This window comes from Brienomyrus brachyistius, chromosome 16 (assembly GCF_023856365.1).
Source record: "Brienomyrus brachyistius isolate T26 chromosome 16, BBRACH_0.4, whole genome shotgun sequence".
Classification (NCBI taxonomy): domain Eukaryota; kingdom Metazoa; phylum Chordata; class Actinopteri; order Osteoglossiformes; family Mormyridae; genus Brienomyrus; species Brienomyrus brachyistius.
The window spans coordinates 18,355,210-18,377,005 of NC_064548.1; the positions used below are offsets into that span (position 1 = coordinate 18,355,210).

General features: G+C 40.5%; 2 protein-coding genes and 1 long non-coding RNA gene across 3 annotated transcripts; 1 reads left to right on the forward strand and 2 right to left on the reverse strand.

Annotated features, from left to right (window-relative positions):
* The first annotated feature begins 181 nt into the window (after positions 1-181).
* LOC125709801 (uncharacterized) lies at positions 182-10,143 on the forward strand. Its single transcript, XR_007382837.1, has 3 exons — positions 182-259; positions 757-1,151; positions 10,035-10,143. It is a non-coding gene; the product is annotated as an uncharacterized LOC125709801 (long non-coding RNA).
* On the reverse strand, positions 2,192-6,693 carry LOC125709800 (mitochondrial pyruvate carrier 2-like). Its single transcript, XM_048978674.1, has 6 exons — positions 6,541-6,693; positions 6,292-6,409; positions 4,903-4,943; positions 4,693-4,777; positions 4,306-4,417; positions 2,192-2,729 (listed from the first exon to the last, which is right to left on the reverse strand). The coding sequence occupies exons 2-6, from the start codon at positions 6,389-6,391 to the stop codon at positions 2,678-2,680; spliced, it is 390 nt and encodes a 129-aa protein (XP_048834631.1). The 5' UTR covers positions 6,392-6,409; positions 6,541-6,693; the 3' UTR covers positions 2,192-2,677.
* f5 (coagulation factor V) lies at positions 7,706-20,350 on the reverse strand. Its single transcript, XM_048978673.1, has 25 exons — positions 20,185-20,350; positions 19,738-19,820; positions 19,507-19,629; positions 18,784-18,996; positions 18,408-18,569; positions 17,849-18,070; positions 17,555-17,720; positions 17,289-17,469; positions 17,110-17,206; positions 16,599-16,804; positions 15,780-15,930; positions 15,365-15,577; positions 12,707-15,239; positions 12,182-12,350; positions 11,541-11,777; positions 11,243-11,453; positions 10,849-11,028; positions 10,583-10,699; positions 10,407-10,478; positions 10,063-10,151; positions 9,558-9,689; positions 9,332-9,476; positions 8,882-9,033; positions 8,384-8,569; positions 7,706-8,044 (listed from the first exon to the last, which is right to left on the reverse strand). The coding sequence occupies exons 1-25, from the start codon at positions 20,292-20,294 to the stop codon at positions 7,898-7,900; spliced, it is 6,297 nt and encodes a 2,098-aa protein (XP_048834630.1). The 5' UTR covers positions 20,295-20,350; the 3' UTR covers positions 7,706-7,897.
* Positions 20,351-21,796: the final 1,446 nt, after the last annotated feature.

The window sequence follows — 21,796 nt, forward strand, 5'->3', positions numbered from 1 at the left end:
AGTTAAATGCAGCTACAGGCCTCCTGAAACGTTTAACGTGTGCATGTGTCCTTCCAACCATCCACTTTCTATACACGCTGGTCCGTTTCAATGTCGCGGGGATCCGGAGCCTGTCCCGGAAGCTACGGGCAGGGATCAACCCAGGAAGAGGCGTCAACTAACTAAAACCCCTTTCTCACTTGTTTTGGGCAACTCTCTTATCTGCTGCTTGTGTCTTGCGTCGATGTGAATCAGCAACAGAAGATGCATTCTATTACATGTAACTTCTGCACACCGATGTTCAATAGCATTTAAAAGATTAGCATTTAATTAGCATTTAAAAGATTATTGTATTAGTATTCTTGTGTCAGATTAACAGTAGCCTTCTAGCAAACACTTATTACATTTTAATTATTAGCGTATGAAAAAATTGCCATGTATTCAACATATAGAGTCTTTATTAACCACTTATTAGTTTAGCATTTATAAGTTATAATATAACATACAACTGAACCAACCCCCTTTCTTATGACTTTTTACATTTTTTGATTAAATTTCCATGTTGTCGCTCCCTAATAAAAAGTCCGGGATTGGTTGTTGGTATCGACTGCGCATGCTCAATCAGAAATAAAGGAAGCACTTTGGCGTTTTGATATCCGTATAAATATGTACATATTTAAAATAATGTGTATTATTATATTTCATTATTAATGTTGCTGTGTCATTGTGTTTCAAATGTAAATTCTGACGACAACTATTATTTAATATTTTCTGCAGAGCGCCTCTACCTCCTGCGCCACCAGAGGGCATTATCGTGAGTGTTACCCGGAAAGAATATTACATAAATCACATTTTGGAAATATGGACTGTTCTTTTCGTTTTATTCGTTACGTTTCGCATTAACGTGGTAGGTGAATATGCACGGCATTTATATAAATGCAGGGCTTTGCAGGAAACGTAATATACAATAGTCCCATAAAGGCTATATATACGATCTTTCGTCTTCGTTCATGTTGAATTCGCTGCAATCTTTCACCTTAAACAATGTGACTCAAGTTTTTATGCTGGCTCGAGCTGACGAAGCATGGTGCCATATAACGTATTAATTCGTGACTGGTGATCACGATCTCTCGTCCTCGTTCACATTGAACACACTACGATTCTTCAGCAAGGTAAGGCGTGTCTTTATATTCTGGCTTAATCAAGTGGAGCGTGATGCCATCTAGCGGCCTTATCTCATATACAGCTTGCAGCTGAATCGACGAATGTATTGGAATTTCACACACGAAGAAATCAGGTTTCCAGTGATTGCCTCATTAACTTTTTGTGGCTGCAGTCTCTGACTTATAACGAGGTAACATTATACAGTATTATAGACTAACAAATCTCAAATTCATAATTGGCATTAGTTTTAATAGATCTTGCAGTATCTTGCGATTGCTAACCTAGTAATCCCACTTATGCCTTGCCTTCAGTGCCATTTATCATAATTATAATTAGGTTATAAACTATGCACTATTTATCTATAAATTGGGCAGTGGTGGCTTGATGGTTAGGGAGGCACACTTGTAACTGAAATATTGCAGGTTCGAATCCCTGACCAGCAAGGTACCAGCCCCAAGCACTGCTCCCCGGGCACTGAATTAACTGCCCCCTGCTATGTCACATATGTTGTTGTGTGCTGTGGTGTGCTAATGACCACTAAATTCTAATTGAAGATTATTTCCTCAGCCAGAGTCCGTAAACCAAAATCACTAATGTTGATTTAAAGACCGATATTGTGAATCGTACTTTTACCTACTTAACCAACTATTAATTCTGCTTTAATGAAATCTTACATTTTCAAGTTAATAACTGGCATTTTGCCACCTGCACACATGTAATTTTAAATTGATACGCAGAAATGCACAGTAAAATCTTAATCTATATATTCCAAGACATTAGCAAACGCACAGAAGTACTGCATCTGATAGTGGCTGGCTGCTACGGTAATTCAATTATTTGGCTCCAGTAAATCATAATGGACCATTATTACGTCTTCACAGGCAAGTAGTATTGATATTGATTACAAAACTGGCCGTAAACAAAGGGATTCATGGGGGATTTTTAAAGCGTAATATTCATACATTTATGTATGAAAAAGGACTTACTTACATTTATTGTTTTTTTCCCTGGATGATTCAATATGCAGATCTTTTAATAAACAAAAGTCTTTTTAAATTGCATGGCAAAGTTCATTTTTAATTACATATGTAAGAGACACATTACTACAGGTGAACTAATGTAACGACTGAGCTCATTCTAAAATTTACTAGGGGACATTTACCTACACAGAATTCCAGCCTAGGCAAGGCATGTAAAAAGTGTGTAATGATGTCATCAAAAAAGTCTATGAGGTTACATAGAATCCTATGAATTCTTGAGCAAGTTAAAAAAGTCTATGACCATCGACGTACATTGGCAAGAAAACCTAAATGCAGGACGTGTATTCTCACAAGTTATCACCGTTTCAATTTCAGTGTGCCTGTTGATATACAAATCAAGTATGAATTATCTAAATCTGTTAGGTGACTTCATCTCCATGTAAGAAGAACGGCTAAATCAATGGTACAAGTGCTCTCCAGGTGACGTTTTGGGTGGGTTTGGCAGGGAGTGGAGCCCAGCGTACAGGTTCCCTTACAGATTTAAGGATCAGAGCTCAGGACTGTGCTGTCGCCTCCGGTTCCTTCTGCTTCAGCTCCTGATTGTGCCTGCAAGAACATTGCGAATGACATCATCAAGCAGGCATCTACTGACTTAATCATCGTCGGCTTTTATGGTTGTAAGGACTACAGACGTATTTTCCACACGCTACCAAAGATGCAGAATGTGGGAAGAACACCAAGTTCGAACCTCAGCATATATGAGCACAGACAGCGAGAAAAAGCAGCGGGTGCGATTACAATGATTTGCAATTACTTATAAGAGAAAAACAAAATTACTCCGGTATATCAAGAGTGTTTATTTGGAGGTTAATCTGCAGGTAAGCTAATGCCTGTAACGATTCACCATGTTAGCTGTTGATCATGACGTCCTCGCGCTATCCAATCAGCTCAAAGCCACACGCCGGTCCAGCCAGCGTCACACTAAAGCAGGCACAATGCCCACTAAAGAACCCCATTATCTTTACTGCCTCTATAGAGATAATTACCAGTTATTTATTACAGAAGGATTCATTTTTATCTAAAATGATATACCTTAATGGTTAAATTATGTTATTTTTATACTTTGTGTGATAAAAACCTGAGTGTGTCTTTGATTATGGTGTTATATCTCTAAGAGATTTTGTGCATACATTTTTGCTTATCTCACATGCAGACTCCATTATTAGCCATGCCACTAATGTGCTGAAATTGCTCTATAAACCGACCTGCACTTGAGGCTTAATGAGACCACAAGCAAAGGACCCATGTGTATGCATTATAACCCAATATGTCACCATCTACTCAGGTAACCTCTCTGTTCACTTGGCTTGTCCTTCAAGACAGATTAAGGCAGTGAACCTGATTTCTAAAGTCTCAAGAAAGTGACTATTCCTGTAAAAAATGTTTTTGTTTTCAACCATGCAAGTCCCACATATCCAAGCGTTTCCAGTCCCGAAATCACCAGTTAGTGTGTTTTCAGCACGGGGGGAGTTTGGGGGGAGGGTCGTCGCCTGAGTGCATATCGCAAGTAATTGGCAATACCATATAATAATACAATAATACATAATAATACAAGTTCTATGCTGACACTTTGCACCTCTGCACAAGCGGTTTGTTGGTCCCCTATAGGCAGACAGAATAATAGGCCATGTGTGCATCAGATACATGCATTAACACATAATGTAAGCAGGATGTGAGGTTTTGCCCTGGTAAGGGCAAATATCAAACTCCGCCTATGGTCCCATTCGGCGGTGTCTCCTCGACTTGGGAAAGGGACACTTCCCTCTGAATGAAGACCTCATTCCCAGTTCTATGGTTTTGTCTACTGTACCAACCAAGTAGCTTCATAATCACGAAAACTTACCCGATTTCTCACCGTTTGTCTTCTAAAATGCCTTTCGATAGCATAAGCCGGTATTTACAGAATAATGGCTACAGTGCAGCGCTGTGACTCCACACGTGACCTCAGCCTACATTTTGTTAGGTGAGAACCAGCCCCTACTCACCTTTTATGAGTTTTATAGCAATGCAGCCATAAGCCTAATCACCTGTGAGCTAGCGCCTCCAAACCTGTCACCACGATCCCAGATGAGATCAAGGCCGCGGGGGGGGGTAGGGGGGGCGGGGCGGCAGACACACTCACTTCCAAATTCGGAACAGCTGGGAACTGCCAGCAGCACCAACGAAGAAGTTGACCGCGAAGAGGTTCCAGTTCTTGGGGATGATGACTAAAGAGTATCTGGACCAAATAAGACCTGGACGGGAACGAGGCTGACATGAAAACTAATGTCCACTACAGAGTGAAGGAGAACATCACCAGTGAGCAGGGAGCAGCGCCAAGGAATCCTGCACCGTGCACCGCCACGTCAAGTTCTTACGAGTTTACATTGCGATTCTTTGGCTGATGTACAGCAGGGACAAAAAGCAGTGAAGGAGGAGGAGCTACAGATGAGCCACACCCTAATTCAGCATGCAGCATTGCAAACAGCACGCAGCCACGGAGTGTTGCACCACATGTGGCCATCTGTACCTGTGGCAGTCAGTACTGCAGACTGGGAGGTACTGAGCTTCTCAGCAGGTCGAGTCAGGTCTGCCAGACCAGCAAGAACCAAGCCCTGGGGGGAGGGACGTGTTACATCCAGCCCACTCATAAACACAGACATGCAACTGAACCAGGAACGACGAAACATGCCATTGATTTTATAAGACAGTAACCAAAGCATGGATTTGCATACAATACCCATTTGAACACTGGAGCCCAGAAGAATACAGTCTTTGGACCTTAAAGGAAAGAAAGAGAGGAAATGAGAAATCACCTCACCCCCTTAAGGTGGACTGGCCAATTCATTCAGTGACTGAATTACACACAATAAAACTGTACATATACAATTACGGTATTTAGAATATGACATTGAAATGGATATAAAAGGATTATGGGTAATTGGACATTAGCATGTTACCATGTAATAATCTGCCAATGATATATCATGATCAGGGCTGCAGGGAAGGCCAGAGGTCTAGAGAGCCTATACCAGGCGACATGGATCATAAGGCCAGGATATACCCAGGACACAATACCTGTCCATCATACAGCACCCACACAAGCAACTGTGGGAAAGTAATTAGCTAATCCGGACTGAGGGGGGGGAACCCACTTGCTCTTCCGAATATATGCAACCTACATGTACACAATGGGAATAAAACCCTCAATCCTGGAGGTGTGAGGCAACAGTGGTACCCACCATCCAGTTTGGTAGCTATGTATATTTCTACTAACTAAATTTAAAGGCAACCTACGAACTTCCATTACAAAGTGTACAAACGGAAGCTGTTGCACAAGCCATTGCCCAACATTTGAGGTTCTGTTAAACGTTAGGGAGGGTCCACCAGTCCCTCACCATGAGAGCCTGACATGTCACCAAATTTGGTATTTATTCGCATACTGTGACCCTCATTTTTTGCGCATAACGAAGTAATAATTTCTATTATTTTGAACCCAAACAACCCCCCAGGAAACCGTTATTGTATTCCTCTTGAGACAAATAATGATCGTAAATAAAAAACACAAATAGGTACTTTATGGATTTATGGACACATTAACGCCTTAAAAAAGTCCATGGCTCCACGAATGAAACGACAGTCAGCCAATCGAAAGCGGGGACTGGCGTAGGTACCGCCCCCTTCCTCATGTGAGTGGCCCGTCATCAGCCACCTCCGATTTCTATCAAAACCCAATAAAAGAGGGAAGTTTAGCCGCAATTTAAAGTTTAACACTGATTTAATTTTTTAAAAAGTAGTCGTAGTATGTGTTTGAATATCCCCACTCCCCCAAATTACTGAACGGTTAGCATACTTCTTCGTATATATAGCTAGCTAAATGGTTCGCCGGCACGAATGTCATATTGGAGACATTCTATTCGCTGTCATTGAAATTTAAATTGCATAAGTTTATTGCGTTTAGGCGTAGCTCGTTCACTGAACGGCATAGAAATTGTACTTGATGACTGAATATATCCATGAACAGCACGACTGACAATCTAAGCACAAAAGTTGTAAAGTGCCGCGGTATTTAAATTTAGGCCCCACTTCCAGCCTTTAATGGAGAGATGCATGTAACGATGATAATTACCTGCTGGATGGTTATAAATCGGTCTAAGTTTAGCCGGCAACATATGCTCGATCCTATCCAGGATCCTGTGGTACGAGGCTCTCAGCCCCACCAATGCCATATCTGCAGCTACTATGTCCTACAAATGAAAACAAAGAAATGAATTTTTCTTCAACATCGTTTTTATAATCCTCCTCAAGTTACTACCGTGATCACAATATCAAGGGAGGTCACGCCTTGCACGCGTCATATATCTAAAAATCAACGTACCTTAAATAGCAGTTTCAAGCAAATCTTCCGTTACCGGCGGTTATCTTGCATGGAGGACAAGCTCATAGTTGAGCAACTTCAAAGTCGCAACAAGGAGACAGCAATGTCCGCAATTTTCTGCGGCTCATCCACTGCAGCCTGCGATTGGTCCATTCAACCCGCCCCTTTTCATGATTGGCTAAAATTGGATCTTACTGCCGAGAAGTGAACAACTTTATTGTTGTTTTAGGTAAAATTGTACTTAATTAAAAGTTGGCTTAATTAGTTTCAGATAATTAAGATTTTAGTGTTCAACAGATCTGTTTTTTCCATTACCTGTGTGAGATGTTATTTATGTAGTGGTTAAGAGCACAAACTAGTAACTTAAATTTAAGCTTCGCCATAGGACAAAGCAGATCATATTTTTAAATTATCCTTATATAAACAAGCGCAAAATGGCCAGTTATGTACGCAGAATCTAATAAAATTAAGTATAAATAAGTAGAGGATATTAATAAAATCATAAAACTAATACAGTTACTATGTATGTGGCAGATTAATTTGCTGTTACATTTTTGACATGGTGTCGCAATATTAATGAATAATGCAGCTAGGTGTTTAAAAAACAGAAGGTTTTGTACTGTATAATTTGTCTAGTAGTGTAATGGAAAGTTTTCGGATAACGAGTTAGTGATTGTAGAAAGCCTTTGTAAAGTTACGGGAGAGCAGAGGCGCTGTAAAGGGGGTAAGTTGTTATGATTCCAAGCCCCCCTGAATGACATTTGGAACATAATTGGATTGATCTGGGTTTGGAGCACAATCTGATATCATTTCATGGGGACTATAATCTCTAGCCTCATCCCTGCAGGGGGGTGTTTAGGTTTGGATAGTTTTTTAACACAGTTTTTCTTATAGATATAAACTTCAAACAGGTCTAATGCAGTCTAAGGAAAAGATGTTAATTTATTTTGTTTATCGTGGGATAAATTTGAGTGGAATAGCAGAGAGTAACAGTGACTTGTAGATTTGGGGCGCCGATATTGTTTAGCTTTAGTTTTTTTTTTTTTAACAATCGGTTTAGGTGCACGATTTCAGTAGAGGTAGGAATGTGCTAGAAGTCGCAGAACAGGTTAAACCAGGATAAACAGAAGTAAGGAAGCATAAGGAGTGATTATTAGAGTCTGAAGACAATTTAGTTGTATGATTTATTTATGAAGTACTTACATATTTACATATTCATTCCTGAATTACAGCCTTACTTGACCAAAAAAATAAGATATAGAAGCATGTAGCTTCCATTTGTGTACACATGTTAGTAAATATAACAATTTTCTGTATGTTAAAGTTGCAAAACAGTATTTCAGTTAACTACATTGCTTCACTCAAAATCACAGCCTAGCAGTTCAACTCTCATTGTTATAGAATTTTGCCACCTTTGAGGGACAATTCTTATAAATTTAGAAAATATTGGAGGGTATATGTAGTTTTTAACATGACTATTGTTATCAGTGTTTCCCACGAATATCTGAAAAATAAAAGACAAATAAAATATCAGTAACAGAGGAGGCACAATAGAAAGTTCGGTGACACTTTACTCGAGGGGCACAAATAGTGTAGTACTGTAGTAAATTCTTACTTAATGCAATAAGTAACCAGTAAGTAACTTTGTTATGTACTGATCCCATTTTCGTTCATCAGTAACCAATCATGACGGTTCATGTATTTCATACAGGAACTATATTATTTCATGATTTGTTCTTGAGTAGCAACTGAGTAGCTACTGTAAGTTATTTGTGTCCCCTCAAGGAAAGTGTTACGAAAAGATTAGAACCCAATGGGAAGATAAGTAGAAGTAGGAAAATACCTTTGGGTAACTCATTTGTTCTTCGTCTGTGTATGTTATCCAGGTTTTCCCATCATTGCTGTATTGTATTGTATATGCCATGACGTACATCACTGTCCCAAAAGATTTTGCTCCCTGAGTCACAATTCCTGTAATTTTCTTGATGTCTCTTAATTCTACCTGTAGCCAATGATCCATGTTGTTGTTCTAGAAATAAGGAAAATAAGGAAAAGGTCCAAGATTATTGGCCATGTGCAGCAGGTGCATTGGAATCCTTACTCATTGGCCTTACTCAGTTACAGATGACGATACGAGAGAGTAAGAAACAATATAGATAGTGCAAAAACAATATATTGTAAAATAATACAAGACAATGCATTACAATAAAGATGGCAAAAAAAGCAAAACCAAACTGGGTGATATGTACTGTAGCCAGTGGCTGATAAAGATCAGTAACAGATCTGGGCGAAGAATACAGAATAAGAGGGAATCAAAGTGGCAGCTGATGAGCAGGACTACCTTCGCTTGCCAGGCATTGACAGTTCCCTGGGCATTGAGGCGACCAAGCCAGGGATGCCAAGGACCATGGAAGTAGCTGGGGGCAGCTGAGCTGGCTGTGATCTGGTCATTACCAATCCTCCCATCTTCCATTCCTAATGGCACTGAGCAGCCTGTGATTAAATAACAAATTATTACAATCATGCCACCATCTGAGGACACAAGACAGCTCTCACCCAACTGATATGTAAGGATCAAAAAAACATTAAACAAATGTTAAGAGGTAATGTTAAAATGCTAAATCTATAAGTAAAGTCCTTCTAACACAGAATCTTTCACTTAAATCCATCCATCCATTTTCTAACGACCCATTCTGGTCAGGGTCTTTCACAGATTTTCAGTATTTGTAATATAATGCATTTGAATTACTTTTAAAGTGCACTGCATTGAAATTTGTAATCTTCAACCTACCATCGAGCTCACATCCGTAGAACTCCATGCGTACCGTTGGTCTGTTATAGGAATGGAGTGGGTGGAGCCGGATATACCGACCAATTAAAGGAGGGAAGAAAGTATTCTCTTTGACATCATGGGAATTCTCGTTCCCTGTAAATGTCTTCATGATGAAAATAATCAGTTATTCAACCAAATACATCAAATGCACAAATACATATGACAAATTAATGTTTTCACTTGCCTTGTATGAGACCCATTTTTTCCCATCAGTCCTGTAGGAAATCGTGTAGTTCAAGACATAGTGAGATTTAAGGAACCGGCTAGCGCCTTGTGTCGCCACTTTGCTGATCACCACCGGCCGCTGGAAGTCCACCTGCCATAGAAATACCATGAGACATACGGCACCAGTCAAAGGTTAGGACATGCCAGGCCACCACCTCATGCCTGGCATAGAAGAGACAGTAGGGTCAGTCAGTCCCTGGAGCAGTTGGGGTTAAAGAGTTAAACTGGCAACCTTCTGAATTCTAACCCACAGATCTGCCCCATCCCCCGACAAATCAGGTTTTATGCTTTTTTTGGTCAGTTCCTAATTCCATGTATGTTATTTTATAGTTTGAATGTTTTGTAATTATGGTAATCTGTAGAGAATAGTACAGATAAGCCTTTCTATAGGAAGGTGTGTCCAAACTACTGACCGGTACTGTATTTCATACGACAGCCGATCCAGTCCCACTCCCGTTGCTCACCTGGATCCATTCGGAAGAAGCTTCATCTGTGCTCCAGGCGTTGTGCTGTCCTGTGTTGTGTAGTCGTGCCAAATAGGGTTTCCACTCTCCTTCAAGGTAAGAAGATTGTAATATAGCCTGTCAAATTATGCTTGGTGTTTTGAGGACCGGGGCTTGAACATGACAAAATTGTCAACCATTTTGGGACGATTACGTCAATATGTCTGTAATGTCCTAGTTAGAAGAAACTACTGTAGGTGTTTACTTTGTGTGTCTTCGAAGACGTTTTCCGAGAAATGGTTGAGAAATGTCTTATAACTGTCTCAAAAATGGATTATAATATCTAAAAGAGGTGAAGACATTACCTGTGTATTTAGAGGCCGTAATTTGGTCATCCTTTACACTGTTGGAGGCTAGACCCAATGGATGTTCACAGTCTACCATATATGAGAAAAAGTTAAACAGCAAGCATTATGTTGAAACATTGTGCATCAAGAAAAATGAGTCACTGAAACAGAGCATGGTTTGGAGTGCGCTATACCGTTATCTACAATCAGGAACAGTGTCTGCATCCCTTTCTGCTGGGAGTCCCCCACTTCGGATTCTAGCAACCAAAGTCCTGGTCTTGAAGGTAACATCTCTAGAGTTGCAAAGCTACCTATAAAAACAAGCAATGGGAGTCAGGGAATTTAAGCAAAGAAGGATTTGGGCCTAAGTGTATGTCATTTAAGTAAAAATGTGAAATGGAAAAGTGTTTGAATTATTATCTATAAAGAAATATATGTTTGATGTTTAAAAAAGACTAACCAGGAAGCAGTAGATGAACACCTTGGCGATAATCCTGCTTCTGTTTTTGCACAAAAGTTTGTCCGTGGAAATGAATGCTGTGAACGTCCTTTGGGGAGCCCATGTTGAACACATGCCACCTCACCAATTGGTTTGCATACATCCTGAGTCCCTTTAAACTGTAGATGATGCCATTTATAGCTGCAAAATAGCAATCAGTAAAATCCACAAGAGGCTAGATTATACGTTTGGTATATTGGTATATTTGGTACATTTGCTGAAACACACATGATAATTCATTTATTGATACCAATAACTTTCAAACCCATCTTACCTTCTCATCATTTATAAAATACTGTAATTTCATAATCATCTATGTGTGCAAAGACATACATTGATAGTGGTGATATCCTACCAGGGAATTTCAGGTTGTCTTTGCTCTGTGAAACAGCCTTTTTGTTTTGCCTCTCGATTCTCTCCACATTTTTTTCATAATACCAACTCTTAGTTTCATCAAACGTCATGAACAGTAGAAAAAACTCCCTCATGTCCTTCATCTCCTTGCTCAGTGTTCCTTTCCGGCAGATTAGCAGCGGGCCGATCAAGCCCGAATTGATATCTCTTTCCTGCAAATAGCCACAAAAGGCTGTTGGTTCATGAAGTTATGGGAAACTCTATTTGGCAGATGGCAGGAGAAATCAGTGAGCACTTACGGGGTTCACCGCAGAATAGTAAACCCATGTTCTACAGTCCGACTCATGAGGCTTCGGCCCAGCATTGGAACCCACAGTCCAGACGTAGCTGTACGTTTCTTGCGGTTTAACCTCATTATCAAGTTGATACCATTGAGGAGAGTCGTCATCGTATGTCATTCCTTCCATTTGTTTTGTGTAAGAAACACCGTGCGCATGCAAAGAATACGGTCTGCTGGCGAGGTTTTTGAAAAAAACCTTAAAAAAAAGAGTTTGTGTGATTGCGTTTTTGAGACATGTTATTATTGTAAAGCAATGAAAAAGCAATTCAGTGGATAAGTGGATAAAACAAATTCAGACCGAATAGCAGGTGGTCCTGCAAATTACGCTTCACACATAGTAGCCTTGGATCAGCTAAAGGGTTTGTACGTAGCCGCTGAACATGACCTTCGTAAACATGGTATCGGTGGATACCAGATGCTGTCAGCATATTACATGCAATGCTAAAGGTTCGTGAGGTTTTAAATATTTGAAATATCTGTGGAATCAGCTGCATTGGCTTTGTAGCCTATGGGCAATTTGAATACTTCTCTCCTGAATTTTGGTTATTTCCTTAAATCATCCAGTTAGTATCATACTGTTACAGTGGTTATCAGTGTTACCATGATGGTCTCATCCACTTCAGCCTTTATAACTGGACCAAGAATTCCAAGGTGTTCATCAACTTCTCCCCGGGTGTCAACTTTGCTGAAGTTGATGTCCAGATATCTTTGGAAAACGACCTTAGTGAGCTTTGTAGGCCCATTTTCGAGGTTTGATCTCTCCTGTCTCCTGCACAAATTCATGAAATATAGTCAGGGGTGACTGGGAATTTGAAAAAAGAGACTGATATTCAAATATCCAGCTTCTAAATATTGAAGCAAACAGGACAAAAATCTAAAATCCTAAAAAGAAACATTCGCTTTATTCATCATGAGGGCTAATAATGTGCCACAATGTTCAATTTCAGTTGCTTTTCCAGTTCAGCATGCAAAAGTAATTTAAATTTTTGTTCCTTTACCAAATCGTCTTCAATAAGATGATTCAAATTATAATTATTCGATATATATAAAGTGTTTTAAATGTCTTTCTTCTCTTTAATTGTTTTTCTACCCAGGATTATCATAAATAGGAATATAAGCAGATACCTTGGTCCGTATCCTTCATAATCCCATTCAACCTCTTGTGCAGCGATGAAATATATTCGCACATTTTCCCCTGATACTTGTGAGACATAATTTTTTGTGATTACGTTTGTCTGGCTGTAAGGTTGCTTGTAATTCACAAATTCATATTCTTCTTCTTTGTGTTCTTCGGCGAGGATGTTAATATGGTCATAGTCAGTCAGGGTCGGCGTGTATAAATCATAGTCATTGAAATCTTGCCTAGGGACGCCTATAACCACTGCTTTTTCAGTCAAATCTTCATGACTGTACAGGGGTCTTGTCCCTCTTGGGCTGAAAGCAGGGGGCGGGATCCCCCTCGGTGAGATTTCACTTCTGGGTTGTGGCTTATATACCATTTTTTTCCTAGTTTTGACTGCCTGGTCTTTTTGTGGCCTCATTTTTTTATATTTCTTCTTCTTTTTTTCTGCATTTGTCTTTTCCAGAACAAGATTCGAATCTCCTTTGATGTATTTGGTCATGTGATCACTTATTTCCATAGCCACCATGCTATGCTGTCCTTCGTAGCCCCAGTGTTCCATTTTTTGATCCAAGAAGCTGCTGATAATAGCCTCCTTACTGTTATTTTTAACGTAAATTACTATGTCTTCTTCCTCATCACTGAAATTCAGTTTCTTCTCAGAGCTGTTGTCTGCATCCTTACCATGAGCTAAGGACGTCTTGGATGCATTGATAAAAAGATCGTGTGCCTGGGGATCCAAGGTGTGTGTTCCATTCACTGACGCGTCAACATCATTTTCCAAAGATGAAACATTCTTCAATCCAGGAAGCAAAGTACTTTTGCCACCTGTACTCATGGACTTTTTGTTCTCTAACAATGTTTCCTCTGAGCTTGAGTAGTCATAATCTGAAGATTTTACTGCAGTGTGATGAACCTTTTCCTCATAAGCTGACTGATCTGCGTTGGGTTTCACTTCTTTTGTTAAATTCATATAGGTTCTGTTCAGAATGTCTGTGTTTGTTTGGGACAAGTCTGGTGTTGAGGTTGCTCCGGAGAAGAAACTTAAGTTGCCTTGTGTTGGTTGAATTTCAGAAGGCCTTACATCTTCTGTTATATTAATTTTAGTTCTATTCAGAATGTCTTGGGTGTCTTGGAACAAGTTTGATGTTATAACTCCTTCAGTTAAACTTTGATTACTTTGTCTTGTAATATTATCTATGATCAGAGATGTGTCTTCGTTCTTAATGTTGCTAAATATATTTCCATTATAATCAGTGGCATTGTTACCATCTGTGTCAGATGTTGTGTTGTCAAGTAAGCTTTCTTTATCTTCACCACGAAAAGAGTTATTGGTAGATATGTTATAAAAATTCACAGTATTTTGATCGGCTGAGTGGTCACCCACGGAGATGTTGGAGGAAGTGTTGGAGATGTCCAGCATGTAACTGTCCGCAGTTGCATTCTCTCCCTTATCTTCATCGTGGAAAGACATATTGGTACATATATTACAAGAATGCACATTTTGATCAGCTGAGTGGTTCATTGCAAGCACATTTTTATTGTCACTTCCTATAGAATCAAAATCTTCATTGTCCCACACAGAGATATTGGTGGAGGTGTTGGAGATGTCCAGCATGTAACTGTCAGCAGTTGCATTCTCTCCCTTATCTTCATCGTGGAAGGAGATGTTGGTGGAGTAGTTGGAGATTCCCAGCCCATAACTGTCTGCTGTTGTATTGTCTCTCTTATCTGTTGTATTTACAACAAATAAACCTTCTGCTGTGTCAGATGACTGTTTTGTCCCCTGAACATCATTCTCGTTCAGCTGGATCATTGGTCTTGGTGTTGTTACCTGCTCCACTGTGCTAATAACCTCTGTGGTGGTATTGATTTGTTGGGTAGAGTCAATACGACTGTTTCCGTCTATCTCATTGATGTTAGTTTTGCCTGCAAAGTCTTTATCAGGTGAATCTTCATGACCAGGCCACAAAGGATCTATACTTTCTTCTAGTCTCCTTGTGGTATTCCAAATTCTACTGTCATTGTAAGAACCCTCACTCGTATTAGCTTCATTGAAAGTAGCTATTTCACCAGGCTTCTCACACTTGCTTGTCTTATTGTAGTTGCAGTCTGTATCAGTGCCGTTCTTTGTCAGTGTGGACTGGGTGAGACTTTGATTTCTCGTTGCATTTCCAGCTGGTGATAATTGGTCTGTATAATCGAATACAGAGAGATCTATGTTCTCCATATCATCCTTTAATCCCGCTGATGTATTTCTAATCGAACGAAGGCCAAGCATGTTTACCCAGTAATCAGTAGTTGCATCCACTTCTGTTTTTTTTTCATTTTCATCCTTCGTCTTAACTTCTTCTTCTTTTATTTTTTCACTGGGCTTTACCGGTTTCCACTCCGTTACATGATCAGACTCGGGAACCTTTGGGTTCTGCCTGTAGTCCTCATAGTAATAGAACTCCCTGTAGCATTCGAGGTCTTTAAACTTCAATCTCATTCCTTTCTTCATGTCGAAAGAGTTTAATGAACTCAAAAGCCAGTGACCTACAGGAACAAGGTGTTTAATTTTAGCCATGCGGTAAAAATAAAAACATCAGTAATATTCTGACTTTTGTCGGAAGAAAAATCGCTCTCTTTTCCCTTCACTGTTTTGTTTTGTGCTAACTCACCCAAGTTATCCATGGTCATTGAGATGGTCTCTCCAGTCATGGGAAATAGGGCTAACACATCCTCTGTCCTCTTATCCAGCTCAAAATTATGGCCATAAAATGTGACAGTTTGGATGTGATCTTGTGCCCCAACACTGGTCACATGCCAGGTCACTATTTCACCGTTGCAGAATAGCAAGTCTGTTCCACTGTCATATACAAAACCATTTATCGCTGTTGAAATGAAAGGCATCAAATTAAACTGTTAATTAAATTCTTACTGAAGACCAAGTGAAAGGAATCTGCGTTTGAATAAAATAGGGAATATGCCTTCCGTAATGGTTACAACTCAACTATCTGAGAGTAGATCTTGGAATCATCACATCAGAGTGCATTTTAACCAAACAAGGCTGAGAAAAAAGACCATAGTACTTACTATGCATCACATTTGAATTATAAAACTCTGTGTTTTCCTTGTCCACTCTTGAAGGAACAGTGCAGTATGTCTTGATGTTTTCATCAATGTACCAGCTTTTGTTCTCATCAAAAACAGCCATCATTGCCTGCTGTTCTTTATCTGCCTTCAACTGTAATGAAACTATTTACTAACTTCTGTCAAAATAAATAGTGCTTTAATATTGTTTTTTTTTTTGTTTGTTTTATCAGATCATGTATTAGGGCAGCTGCATACTTCAAACAGCACTGATGAGATGCGTAAGGGGCGATTGCTGCCTGTGCATTGGCCCCGAGGCAAACTTTTTCATTTGTTCTGATCCCACCCACCGTCCGTGATTGGCTGTACAAAGCATGCAGTCTCATGTGTCATGAGTGCCCTGCAATCTTCTGGAAGTAAAAGCAAAAGGCTACGCAATCACGAATGCCTTTGTGGGAAGACTTGCTGAACTTGTGCAAAGTTGTGTACATTTATATGATGGGCAATGCTGAGATTTTGAAGACTTGCCATTCATGGGTAGAAATTGCAAATAAGTATATGTTTATTTCTGCTCTGTATGCCTGTCTGCTGCATTGAGAATTTTCAGCGCCTTTTAGGATTGTGATGTGGCATTTTAACTCTTACACGCTCCCACAATAATTGTTTTATTATGAGAAGAAAACTGACATGTGCCTTTGGGATCAATTTGACCCCAGGGTAGGCGTGAGAGTTATATATCCCACAGATTGTTCTGGCCGACGTGTTCGAATTGACGTCGTTTGAAGTATGCGGCCACCCTAAGTCATAAGAGAGCCCCGTTACCTGAACATTCCTCTTGTTGAGGGATTGGCTCTTGCAGATGAGTAAGGGCCCTATGAGGCCAGATGCCATGTCTCTGAGAGGGTTCACTGCACTGTGGTACATTCTCGTCAAGCACTGTGGGTCCCTGTTGGTTGGCTCATCCTCATCGATTACCTTCCACACATATGTATATGTTTCCCCAGGCTGCACCGAATGAGTCTGATTTCCTTTGGAGGAGAAACACACATTCACAGACTGGGAAGACTACACGTGTTGTCACAGATTGGATCATTGGAGTTTGTCTGACTTTAACTACAGGGATTTCAGCCCCGCAGATTGTCACCCACAAATTTTTTTTTTGCCAAAAATGTGCAGAAGTAAAATACTCCATGGTTCAAAGGGTATTTATGATATTTGAGAGAGACCGCGGGGAGTAAAAAGTCAGGTGGGTTGTGTTAAATAAAAAGCAATTCCTAAAATACTGACAAACAGTCAAATGGGCAACTAAGAATGGAGAACAGGGTGTACTTACCTCCCTCAGGATAGTAAGCACCCTCTGCATCTTTATCAATAGTCAGCCCATGCGGATAGATACTGTACGGCCGGGTTGCCTTGTTCTTGAAGACAATCTGATCAAAAAAAAAAAACTCATTACTCAGTGGATCTTCAATGTAGGCGGCAAGATAATATTAACGACTGGCACTGCCCTACCTTCACAACATCCCTGATCTGAGCTCTAATCACGGGACCCAAGATTCCTGTCTCCATCTTCCGCAGCTTGTTGTCCTTTTTCACTGTAAATGTTTCATTTACATATTCCACAAAAACTGCTTTTTTGTACTTCTTGCCGATCCTATTGGGACCCTGCTTCAGATATTTCGTTTGATACTCACTGTTCAAGGAGAGAATACAGAGACGTGCTATTAATTGCAAGGAGAACAATAATACATAACGATGACAATGGGCTGTCAGGGTACCTGTCAGTATAATGAGGCATGTTTGGTGCGTAATCCCATGTAATCTCCTCGGCAGCAATGTAGTAGGTCCACTCCTGGCTATTGCGCTTCTGTTGGATTGTGATCTTTCGTACGGGGGGTGCTATATCCTTGCAGACCTGAACCTCCACGAAGCCGCGCATTCCAGCTACAAGGAATTCGTGCACAGCGGTGGGATGGATAGTCGCACAGGTTCAATCAGTGAAACACTGCGATGTTCTGATGAAATGCACAGGAACTTCACGATCCCCCTAAAGACAAAACCGTTGGCCCCACCTTCCAGATGCACACTGATGTAAGACGACAACAGCCAACGTCCTGGGTGTACAGTGGTGATGTTTGTGCTGGTGGCAGTGCCGCTGACCAGGCCCAAAGAAGACCTCCTGTGGCCATCATGTTGTAGCACCTGTCCATTGAAGTGGACGGAGAAGATCTCTGGCTCTGAGCTCATGCCCACCAGGTGCCAGCTCACAGAAGTGTAGGCACATACGTTCAGGTCTGAGAGCGTGCAAAAGAGGTATCGGCAGGTAAAGCTCACACGTCAGTTTGTACGGGAAATGAATTCCTGAAAATCTGTCCTCCGGGGCACCCCAGCCATTGCACGTATTTGTTAAATTTCACCACCAGCTATCTTAATTAATCAGTTAATAAACTTCATGGCACTGGTTAGCCGAACAAGGTGAGCAAGGTGCGCAAATATATGGGTATACTGGGTGGTTACAGCAAGTACTGGGGTGACATGAGGCCAGGCTTTCAAACTGTGAGCTGGCACACACATAATTTTCTGTGGATGCCTGTGGAAGAGCTTTTCGCAGTACAGTCTGCTTTTACTCACCAGGGACTGAGCCGTTGGCGTAGCCATTGATAGTGTACATTTTGTGATTCTTTGAGGAGGTCAGCTCTGTACGGTACCAGCTATTACTCTCATCAAAAACACCAAAGAGAAGAACGTATTCCTTCGAGAAATGGACCTGCTGACCAGAGCTGTCCAGGCTGCCTGTGACACATGATCAAATTACTTGGTCATTAAGCTATTTTTGTCCAGATATCCCAAGAGTAACAAAAAAAAAACACATTTTGTGGGACATTCACTAGACCTGAATTGTTAATAACCAAATAGACATGATGGTATAGATACTTATAATATCCTTTATAACTGGTGCAAAGAGTGTAATATGTTTGGTATGTCTGCAAGGATGATATTACAGTACCGTTTTTGCAAACCATCAAGGTTCCAATTAGGCCAGAATTGAAGTCCTTCACAAAGTCGCAGTGGGAAAGGTAGGTGTAGGTGAGGCAGGGGGGGTCAGCCTCCTTGGGGGCCACCTCAGGGGTCACCTCCCAGTAGTACGTGTGCTCTTTCCCCGGCAGTACCTTGTCATCCTTCTTCTCGAATGGTGAGGTGTTATCAAAGTAGAAGGCCCCTTAAGATCATGTCAACATCACACTATCAAAATTAAATGAGTAATTCAGCATTTAAATGGTTACCTAATGGGCAAGTGAGCTTAAAAATATCCAGGGTGTTTAATACATAATAATCCATGCAAATACAAATGCATGTAATCAGTGTATGCACTGTATTTTTAATAGTTTTCAGTCTTTGTTCATATTTACTGGACATTTTCTACTGGTTGGAACTGCTCTGAAATAAAAAAAATCACTAAAGTAAACTGGCTGATATACCACATGTTTCAGTCTTTTCGGACTTTAGTACAGCCTCTTTGGTAATCTCCTCTGGTTAAAATGTATCAAAACAAGTCAAGCACATCTATGTGTTTGCCCATTCTGTGTACTTAACTGTGTACTTGACGAAATGTTCAGCTGCTGAATACACTGAATAGCATTTCGCCACAGCTGCATGTTTATTTTCGAACACAGCATTTTGTCTGATTTACTAAAAAAGAAAAATTCTAAAATCCCTTCATGGTACAGACCCTCTGACTGCTTGCCATAAGCAATGCCGTGTGGGTGGATGCTATATTCTCTGTCCGCCATGTTCCTGAAAGTCACTATGATAACATCTCCTTCCTGTCCACGCAAGGTGGGGCCCAGCAAGCCTGGAAAAGAGCAAATCACATTGGTCTTCTTGGTATTTAACTTTTTGAGGGTATATATTGCACAGATTTTTTTTTTCACAGCTGTGCCAGGACACTGGGATCCTTTACCTGACCATTGTTGGTGCTTCTTGGCCTGCTGGAAACCAGCATTATATTCTCTATATACCACCTTCGTATAGGAGGGACCGGACCTACGAAAATACCAGTAACAAATGTTTTCATTCGTTTAAAAAGGCGCACAGCAGACACCCAGCATAGGATGTTGGCAGATAACACATATAGATGCTTTTGTACTTTTACAAACATTTAATTAAAGAACTAACAAGTTAAGGCCTTTTGAAGTAACTGATTAGCAAATATTGTGTGTAGTGCGCAAACAATCCTACATTCTATACGATGTACTTTCTAAGCAGAGTAATAGTTTGAATTAAAAAGCTAATATTTACCATCACCCTGCCCCCATTTTTTGGTGTAAAAATGCTTTTCTGTTGCTCTTTAAACAGAACATCTTGAAACCCGATAGCGAATCACTTGGTTCCCTGTTGATCGAGTTACCTGTTGCCGTAGTTCCACTCTGTCTTTACAGCAGCAATGTAGTAACGTCGCTCCACTGCCAGGGAGGTGGGGATGAGCAGGCCCAGCAAGGTCAGCAGGAGAGGCTTCATGGCTGGGAGAGGAGCTTCGGGAAGACCTGCCTCTTCTGGTCAACTGGTGGATTCCGTGCTTAGCTTTATCTTTAACGTGAACACTGGGCCTGTACTGCAAACATAGTGCGCTCACTGGGATTGGATGGGAGGTGTGCTGTCTGTGAAAGGATAGCCATTCAGCGTCATCCTTATCCGTTTGCTTTTTTTTTTTTTACACACAGAAGCTGATAAAGACAGTTGAGCAGATAATAAATACTCAGTGTGCTTTTAATGGAACATATGTAAATACAAACAATGTGTTGGTCTAATATTTTAGTAAAATCACCCATACTGGGGATCCTATACTGTATGTATCACTATGAATGTGGATTTAAACCCTCAGCTTCAGATGGAGGGCATAATGGCTCTTTATGAACCACTGTTCTGTCTGCATTGCACTGTCAGTGCACTATGAACAAAATCTTCAGTTAAATGGTAAATGGACTGCATTTATATAGCGCTTTTCTACTCCTACGAGTACTCAACGCGCTTTACATTTCATGCCTCACATTCACCCATCCACACAGTCATTCATACACCAGTGGCGGAGGCTGCCATGCAAGGCGCCAACCTGCTTGCTCTTCAGTCACTTTGAAAACAGAAGTAACTTCAAAACAAATACATGTACTTCACTTTAAACAGAGTTTAGATTCACTTTGTGAACTTTCATTCCGCAAGAGTGCCATGAACCCAGACAGAACTGTCACAAATCACACTAATATCCTGGAAATAATCTGTCCGTACATCCAAATAGGATCTATACATGACCATGAGATACACATTGTTCTGTATCGCAGGACGAAGGACACAGGAGCAGCAGCCGGGGCAAAACTAAATGGGTTTTATTAAACATAAACAGGCAAGATAATAAAAGTATCACGGAGGAATCTCTTACACCAAGACTAACGGCGGGAGTTACAACAACATCAGTGTCAGGACTGGGGAACACAGGACTGGGAAGTACCTTTATACAAAGACTAACAAGGGAACAGAACAAGAGGCAGCTGGAGTGTGTCATAATATAGAAGGGCAGAAACAAAAGGGAAGACACATACAGTACATAACAGTTGCAGCTTGTTACAGCCACACTAGGGAGAAAGAGGAGGGACATATGGACAGAACGTGACACTCAGTATACACTGTTTTATGATGTTGGTGTTGAGTGAAATTCAAGATTGAAATTCAGCTTCCAATTTTATAGCGAGAACATTAATGTCACATTAAGAAAAGTACCAAATACCTCTCAGCTACATTTTTCCTAGTTAATTTGAGTGGAGCAAGGATTTTGGGGAATCTGTTGATTTGACCAAGTGCAATATTAAAATTACTTAGTAAAATTACTCGATATCCATCGTTATCCGCACACATGTCACACAGTTCATGGGCGGGGAACTTGCAAGTTGTTACTTATACTGAATTTCACCACAAGGGGGTAGCAAATTATCATCTGGAATAGGATGCGGAGCATTGCAGTATGAATA